At 36.7% G+C, this 9433-nt stretch overlaps 1 protein-coding gene across 1 annotated transcript; it reads right to left on the bottom strand.

Annotated features, from left to right (window-relative positions):
* Positions 1–3221: 3221 nt before the first annotated feature.
* On the bottom strand, positions 3222–8185 carry IL2 (interleukin 2). The gene is made up of 4 exons (XM_060147430.1): positions 8039–8185; positions 7886–7945; positions 5115–5261; positions 3222–3332 (listed from the first exon to the last, which is right to left on the bottom strand). Exons 1-4 carry the CDS (start codon positions 8183–8185, stop codon positions 3222–3224), a joined length of 465 nt encoding a protein of 154 aa, XP_060003413.1.
* Between the last annotated feature and the right edge of the window lie 1248 nt (positions 8186–9433).

Here is a 9433-nt window from a genome sequence, read left to right on the forward strand (position 1 = left end):
TCCCAGAGGCTCACCAAGCTTTGTACCTCTTTGTAATTGGCCTTTCAAGGCACAGCATCTTGCCCTCCACTGTAGAGGAACCTCCTAACATGCATGAAACTACTGGACCCTTAGAAACTTCATATTTGTGACACATCCCTGAACTTGTCACCCTTCTTCTAACGCACATTCGCCTTACTCAGGCACTACTCCTACTTGTTACTTCTCAACAAATCCAGTTAGCATAAAAGCATCAATGTAATCGACCCGCATGATACTCTTTGAAATAGTAAGATGATCAAGTACTCTCCAGGCTAATTAGGATAGAAAGCAGTAAAATTGATATATCCCTGGGACAAGACAGTTAACATATTCTATTGCCCATGTTATGTAAATGCAAATGGCAATAGCTAGAGACTGTCAGTCACCTATGCTCCCTGGAGAATATGTTCTGTTGAAGGGAGTCCTGAACAGTGCAGCTCCTTGGCCACTATGGGGGTGTGCTACAGGAGGGTCTGTGATCCCTTTGGGCCCTCCTGAGAGGGACTTGGGCTAATCTTCCATCAGGCTAAGTCCCCATTCTAACTGGTGACTCACAGTGGAGTTTCAGAATTATAGGGTCCTTCAGGGCCATTATCTAATAGCCCCCAGAATATCTTGATAGTTTCCATTCTTCAGCATATTGTCTCTTTGTAAATATCTCTTGCAGAATGGCTTGGGGAAATTTTTGCAGTATACATCTGTGGCCATATTACAGTATCCTTCCTTAAAGGGATTCTGCATCCCCCTTCTGAGGCAGGATACCAGGTATATGAAGTGGCTTAAATCTAGGAACTTGGAACAGGTCATGAATTCCAATTATGGTGACTTTCATTCATTTCTGCCCAACAGAATTAGAATCTTCTAATTTTTAGGGATCTTGGAATCAGGTAGCCACCACTTAAGATCTGTTTTGGATAAAACACTTTGATTAGCACTCTGCCCTGTGGTTTATTGTGGTGATTGCTTCCATTTTGTCTTTGAGGGCTAAGTGCTGTCACCTGGCCTTTATCATTCCAGGATTACGTTATTCCCCAATGAGATCCGGGAAACCAGTTCCATTGCAGCACCGTCTGTCATTCCTGGCCTAATGAAAACACCACCACAGAACTCTGGTGGATGCTAGTGTCCCTCTTACCAGTGTACTTCCTAAAGGCTTCCTGGGCAAGATGAGAAGACTGTACCTAATGGATCCATTTCAACATTTCCAGTTCCCTGGTCCTTTGGACTCCCATCTTCTACCAAGAAGCTCTGGCATTTCATCATCATTAAAAGAGGCCACTGTAGAGTCCCAGCATTTACTCAACCAGCTGTTAATGCCATTTGCAAGTTATCATTAAATTCGGAGTCCCAGGGAGTTGCATTAATCACAATTAAAGTGGCCCAAACATGACTTATTTTTCATCCCCATTGGTCTAAACATTTTGTATCTCATTGCCCCAGAATGTTGAGATCTTAACTCCCATTTTAGGCATGGAGGCAAGGAAAGATGGTAGAGGTGTGTTCTGAGGAAAATTGTCCTCAATTTGTGAGTCATTGGAAGGTTTTTAAGTAAAGGAGTGGTTTTTCCTCACAAGGGATTCTATTAAAGAAAAGGAGTTGCCTCTGTCAACAGGAAAGACAGATGTTTAAGGTTCTCAGTCTCTGTGTCTGGCAGAACATCCACATCCCATATCTCAGAGTCCCACTCCTTCCCCATCCTTACTGTAGGAGACCTGGAGGGCTTAAGCTTTTAAGTGGCACTAGCTCTTTGCAGATCTTACATTAGACTCTTTGCTTTGTTCTCTGCCATATACACCCTATGATTACAAGAGATGAACTCCTTCACAACTGCCAGTGAGGACTTCTGGTTGCCCATGAATGTCTTTAATTGTGTGTTCATAACTTTAATTTTTCCCCTTCATTCTCTGAGACTGTCAGAAGAATACAGGTGATAATCACAACTTTTATAACTATTATTGCTGTAGCAATTAAATGTCACAGTCATTTCATCTCACATCTTGCTCTCTATCTGCATTTCATCCTATGCTACCACTGATAATAATTTGAAAAATCAGGATGCTACATCCCATAGATTTCTCATGGCCTTATTTTGTTGTATTCCCTGAATATATGAACAACCTGGTCCCAGAATTCTATTTTGAGGATCTATTTCTTAGGACTATTTCTGGTACAACTACTGTGTCTGACTCAGAAAACAGATGGCATACTCAGAATAATTCAAGGAGAACCTAATAAAGAGACAATTTACCAAGCTATGGTCAGCATACAGGGAAACTGCAAGGAATAGTATAGTACCCTGGAGCTGGTAATAGTATAAGTGCTACCATCTTTAGGCTGGAAGGGAGGAGTGGAGGGAAAGGTTAGCAGAACTCAGAAGGAAAAAATCTCAAGAGAGCCACCTTGAGAGAAACTGGGTTCTTTGGTCGAGAGGCACAACCATCCAGTGGCTACTCCATAGGGAAAGTCAGGGGAATCTCTTCTGTCCCTCAGACATCCTACCAGGGTTCCCCAGTGGCAGGACCCAATGGAAAGCCAAAGGGCAGGGGAGAGCTTTGATATAGGTCAAATAGGTGAGCCTCCTGAGGGCAGAGAGCAAGGTATAAGATGTTGGAGAATGGATAGAAAGACACACCAATCATATAAAGGGTTTCAAAAATGTTTTTGTTTTGGCATCTTATTTAAATTTAAGGCATGACCTGGAGAAGGAAAATAGTATAATTTGATGAGGTAGTCTCAGATTAGAATTAAGAGTCTAATCAACTTATGAAAGGAGAAAGCAAGAGCTTTGAGAAACCCATTTCTGTATTCCACATACCTCTTCAGGGGAAGAGTGACTTTTGTAAGCATCTTAACCGTCTTGTGAGTTTACATGAGTAATTCAGAAATATTTTAGTGCTCACTCTGTGCTATTCCCAGAATAACAAATATCTGGGCTTGTTTTTATTAAATAATTTTATTAACTGACCTACATAGACATTGTCTTTAACAATTCAACATAAAAATAAATACTTTAGGATAAATTAAGTGAATTTTTTAGAGCCCGTAGGGCTTACAAAAAGAATCTTAAAAGATCCATATTTATCATCTGAAGACTAATAGTTACAAAAGGTAGAAAAGCATACATCAAAAAATAAATATACATTTTAAATATTTAAATAAATAGAAAGCCTGATACATTTAAAATGGGAGGCACTTAATTATCAAGTCATTGTTGAGTAGATGCTTTGACAAAAGGTAATCCATTTGTTCAGAAGTTCTACAGCGGTTACTGTCTCATCATCATATTCACATGTGAATCTTGTTTCAGATCCCTGTAAAAGAAAACATTTTAATTTTGTTTTAGTTCAGGGTAGTTTACCTTATATATAATATTTTCAGTTGAAGTCTTATAGACTTAAGGCCTTTATTTTCAAGTATGTTAAACATATTAACCATTCACATTCTCTTGAAATGATCAAAATGATGTGCCAACGTTATATGTTATGATACCCAGTGATAGTGACATAAAAACGGAAATTTTCCTCATTTGTTAATTGTCACTCTTAATGAACACAATGTTTTTCCTGAATTTTGTACAATAAACATTTTAAAACAATTTTAGACAAATACTTCATTAAGTGCTGCATGCAGAATTAAAGTTGTTAAACCTCTTTTCCTCTCGAATTATATCTGTATCTAAATATAGGTTACATGTATATAGTGATAAGCACATTATACTTTCTTCATTTCTAAACCTTAAATCTCCTATTAGTCTGCTTGAGTGAATCTCCTCATATTTTCCCCAAAGCAAGATGGAACCAGCCCAGAGTAAGTTAGGATAAGCTTTGGGGGGAAATTTGTATGAAGAACGTTTTCAAAAATACTCATAACGAATCCCACCCCACCTCAGTGCAGATAAATTTCCCAATTTTTAGAAATCTAAACATTAGAAATTCTGTGGACTGACTTTTTAGAAATTAACCTCCTCTGCTGATAGGAACTGTTTGAACTCTGCCTCTGGCTGACAAGCTAAGAAGAAAATATTTTGATATATAGTGAGATTGAAAGGGGGGACTTTTTCAAATTTGAAGTAATTCCTATCCTGAAAACATAAATCAAGTGAGATAAAGTATTCCCTTTAAACAAACTATTGCAGTATTATATACCCTCTTACATATAGTTATTTAAATATTATAACTTCTTGGGGGCTTAGATTTTTTAAAGTATCTTGCTTTTTCGACTTTCATGTAATTTTTTATTAATTTTGCATCTAGAATTTAGAATCAGTTTTTCTGATGTTGGTCAAGAATTTTAGAGCAAAATTATTGACATAGATGGTAAACTGAGTCCATCAATGGGTAGATGACATTGATCTCAATGTATTTTTTAAATTAAATAGAGACTGTCTACTAATAAAGTGACTCTTATTTGGAAACAACTAGAGTTACATACTTTTAGAAAGTTGGTTCTACTGTAATTAAAATTATGCTGTTTATTTAGAATATCTATTAATTCATGAATTTTGTACTTTGGCAGATGGATGAGAAAAGAGAGCCATGAATTCCTCACATCACCCAAGTTCCTTGTATGTTTCATGCTTCCTATGCATTTAAAAATACTTGAGGTCCTGAAAGTGAGTATTACTTCTAAATAAAAAGTTAATTATCTGGTCCATTGGCCATTTTACTGGTTGCCATTTTTTTTTTTTTAGACAAATCTCTCAGTTCTTCCACCAGATGATAGGAAAATCTCATTTAAAAAGTCTTTCAGGTAATCAGAATTAGCTATTCTGGAAAATTATCTGAAGGAATTAAAAAATATATAATGAAACCTGTCTGCTTTCTGTGAAATTCAATTCAGTGTCTTCTTCCACTCCCAATTTTGTGTTCATGTGAGGGGTGACAGAGTGCAGCGGTGGGGGCTTGTCCCTGAATGGATGGTAGGTGGAAGCCCTCTAGCTTACACTTCCCAGCTCCACCTAATATAAAAATGAGTTATGTTCACAGTGGACTTAAAATGCATGAGTACTTCACAAACACCAAAAATGTTATACCATGTTAAAACACCCTTCCATTTATTTTATTTCCAGGAGAGCAAATAAGGTAATATCTTACCTTTAGTGTCAAAACTATTCTGTTGATATTGTCCATTAAATCCTTGATATCTATCGAGTTCTGGGTTTTGCTTTGAGCAACATTTAGCACATCCTCCAGAGGTTTGAGTTCTTCTGCTAGACACTGAAGATGTTTCAATTCTGTAGCCTTGAATAATAATAAAAGTAATTATCAGGTCAATTTGCCCTGACTAAAGGTCAGAATCAGAAATTAATATCAAAATGTATTAACAGAGGCAGTATATAGTTTTTACCATTCTCTGTTTTCATCATTGCTATAAAGATGGACCAACATTATAAGACTGGAAAAATGAGAGTTCAGCTGCCCATAGTTAGCATTAACTGTTAGTTAACAAATAATGAGTCATTAATTTCAGCTTAATTTGACTTTGAAAAAAAGTCAACATTTCTGCACCCAAATGTAAATCACCAATATAGGTTGAATTCTTTTCCAGTCTGCAGAGAAATTATTAGAATCAGAGTGGTCATAATGTGGAAGTATAGGATCACATTCTCCGATTCTAATATTTAATAATCTAAGAGTTGAGAATCATAGAATGTTAGGGACAGAGGGAGCTCTTGGATGCCATCTGTCACAGTTCCAACACTTTATGGATTAGTTAGTTGTAGTTATTTAGTAATGGGTCAGTATAGCAAGGCACATATAACTACATCTTAATTTTTTACTTTTCTATAATAAGTACATTAAGATACTTTTTTTTTTTTTTTTTTTTTTTTGCGGTACACGGGCCTCTCACTGCTGTGGCCTCTCCTGTTGCGGAGCACAGGCTCCGGACGCGCAGGCTCAGCGGCCATGGCTCACGGGCCCAGCCACTCCGCGGCATGTGGGATCTTCCCGGGCCGGGGCACGAACCCGTGTCCTCTGCATTGGCAGGCGGACTCTCAACCACTGCGCCACCAGGGAAGCCCTAAGATATATTTTTAAAAATGATTTGTCCAAATCAAATAAAAGCTTACAATATTTGAAGGATTTTTGGCTGGGCCTCCTAATTTAGACATATACACATACAAATACACACACACAACACACTTCTGTATATAATGATAATATTTCATACTTCTGTGGTACATTATAATTTCAAAGTGTTTTGTCCTGAAGAAGCCCAAGTCTCACAGCCACCTTTTGTGATAGGTAATGCAGTGTGTTATCTCCATATTACAAATAAGGAAACTAAATCTCAGAATTTCAATGTCTTCCCCAAGGCCATATGACTAGGTGGAGCCAGGATTAAACTTCAGTTCTTTTTCTTTATAACATTAACATAACAACCTTTGAATTAAATGTTTTTATAGCTCTCTAAATTCTTTTGCAAACATGAATGGTTGTAAAATGAACAAATGAATGGCGTTTATCACATTACTTTTAGTTTCAAATAGATTTTGCAGTTGTCATTTAGAAACTGCTAGATTTCAAAGAATTCTACCACCCTCTAAATTATGCACATAATCTGGTGTTATCTTTTTAACACTTTTTAAAGGGAGAGGTAGGAATACACCACATACATTTTATGACATTTTCATCTAATGCCCTTTCAACTTGCTACTATAAATTCTACAAGTTCAGGGCTTAAGTTTTTGGCATGAGCAAATTGGAGCTCTTTCCTTCAAAAAACAGTATAGTGTCTTTACGCTGCTGGAGGTAAGAGTTACGTGACTCTGATTAAGTTGGAGGAGCATCTCTAAGTTATCTCCTTTTTATCTTTTAAAGGGGTAGTTTGATGTATAATTTCCTCAAATTTATAAGAAGTGGGTCAGTGTGATTGCATTCATTACCCTTAAATCCCATTTTTTTTCTGGGCTGTTCACCCAGGGACAAGCTCTTCTTAGCATCAGATTTTGCCCATTATCTGTTGACTGGTACGACGACTAGGAAATTTTACATGACTAGCGTAGCTCTAGGAGCTTAGATGATGCTTAGCTAACTGTCTGAATCCCCAAACGACCAAATGAAGCTTTTAGTCTTGGAATGTAAGTCATATAGCATCAGAAGTCTCTAGGTCTATTGACATGAAAGATGTGTAAGTCCAAAATTTTACTTTACACTCTCCAGGAAGAATTTTGTCTTTATTATTACTTCTAATAGCTAATGCTTATATGGTGTTTACCATATGCCAGATACTGTTCTGAGTACTTTACATTTACTCCTTAATCCTCACAAAACTATATGAAGTATATACAATTATCATTTACATAAGTAAGTAAGAAACTGAATCACAAAGAGAGTAACTTGCCCAAGGTTACAAAAGATTGGACATGGCAGAGCTGAGATTTCAGTTTAAATAATCTGCCCTAGAATCTGTGCTATGGATTACTGCTATGCTGCATCTCGAAGATAGATCCTTAAGATTCTTTCCTAAAACAGTAAAGGATTTATTTTAAAGTGGGCCCTCTGATATCAGTTTTGCTAATTTGAGTGGTAAAGTGATATGATCAAGTATCTCTAGAGTTTTATATTTTTAAATAAAACAGTAGGTCAACACAATCTTTTTTAAAACTGTCTGAGCAATAAAGAGAATATTATTCTTTTCTTCCCATTCCCTCTACCCCCAAACACACATAAGTACGTATGAAGAAAATATTGGCAAAGCCATTTTTCAGAGGCCCATTAGCAAACTTGGTTTTTTTCAAAAAGATGCTGAGGTTACTAATTCTTCTCCTCAGATGAAGTGCTATTAATCCAGGTAGTTTGTAAATTTTCACATTACTTTCAATTCTATTAAAATGTAAATGAATGTAGAAAGTTGTACTTACCTTCTTGGGCATGTAAAATTTAAATGTGAGCATCCTGAAGAGCTTGAGGTTCTCATAGTTCTGAGAAAGCATAACAGATTGTTATTAAAAAAAAGAAACTCCACTTAGACAAATTAAATGTAATAATTTGAGTAAGAAAGGGAATAAACTTACATTAATTTCCTTCAAAAGCAAATGTAAATCCTGCAGCAATGACTGCACTTGTTTCTTTGTGTTCTCTGTAGAGCTTGAAGTAGGTGCACCGTTTGCCACGAGTGCAAGAGTTAGTGCAATGCAAGACAAGAGTTGCATCTTGTACATTGTGGCAGGAGTTGAGGTTACTGTGAGTAGTGATTAGAGAGGCTGATAGGAAGCTCTTGAACAAGAGAATTTATACTGTTAATTCTGGAAAAATATGATGGGGGTGTCAAAATGTTTTACATATTACACATACTTTCAAAGATTCTACCTGTGTGGCAAAAAGCATTACCTTTATTTTTCCTCTTCTGATGACTCTTTGGAATTTCTTTAAACCCCCATAAACTGACTGAATGGATGTAGGTGAAATCCCTCTTGGTTACATTAGCCCACACTTAGGTGGCAGTTCTAATTCATACAACTAACGCCTTCTGTGTGAAACAGTTTTTCCTCCCTCTTTCTTTAAGGGGGTGGGGATACAAAAGAGTCTCATGAAAAATTTCTCTTTGTCATAAAACTATGTGGAACACCATGTTGTGGTGGACAAGAGCAAGAATAAATAGTTGAAAAGAATAAATTTTTAGATTTGTTGATTAAACAGGAAGAATATTGGTTTCCTGTTTCAGGATGGCTTTACCTTTTTATCTCCACGATGACTGAGCTAATGCATACAACATGCTAGATTACTTCTTATACAATCAGCTAGAGAGGTATTAAAATTAGAATACATAAAATACTGAGCTTGAGGCACTGTTTTATGCTGTTTTAATTTTAACATGTTTCTTGTATCTGTTTAAATCTCTTAATGTCTGTTGTACTTTTTTTTTTTTTTTTTTAGTGGTACGGTGTTTAACAAACATGCTCAGAAAAGGGTTTGCATACAAGGACACTACTAATGCTAATGGGGGTTGTTTTTGGTCATTTGTTTTACAGATTTATTTTTGCTCCTTTATTCTTTTTGATGGGCATCAAGGGGATATAGTGAGAGTTGGAATGTTGCCAGAATCAAGGATGCTTTATCTTCCTCTCAGTCTCTCAGGGACCACCTGAGCTATTAGATCTTTCTCCCTCTTCATGTCCATTTCATTTCTTTCTCTCTCTCTGTTGAACAGATTGCTTATATTTCTTTAAATATAAGGCAGAAAATGAGCATAACAATAGGGATCCCCAAGTTTATTTGTTTATAGGAAGCTCACTAACTGGAATTTCTGGATACCATTCGTTCACTCTTTAGGAGAAAGATGATGTGACTAGCTCGTGGTGATCCAATACTGGCCTAATTATTGTGGCTGGGGGTGCAAAAGGCAGGGTAATAAGCAGTCCAGGAGGCCATGGTGAGCCACGGAACATGTGTGTGTGTGTGTGTGTGTG

Source organism: Lagenorhynchus albirostris, chromosome 4 (genome assembly GCF_949774975.1).
Source record: "Lagenorhynchus albirostris chromosome 4, mLagAlb1.1, whole genome shotgun sequence".
Classification (NCBI taxonomy): domain Eukaryota; kingdom Metazoa; phylum Chordata; class Mammalia; order Artiodactyla; family Delphinidae; genus Lagenorhynchus; species Lagenorhynchus albirostris.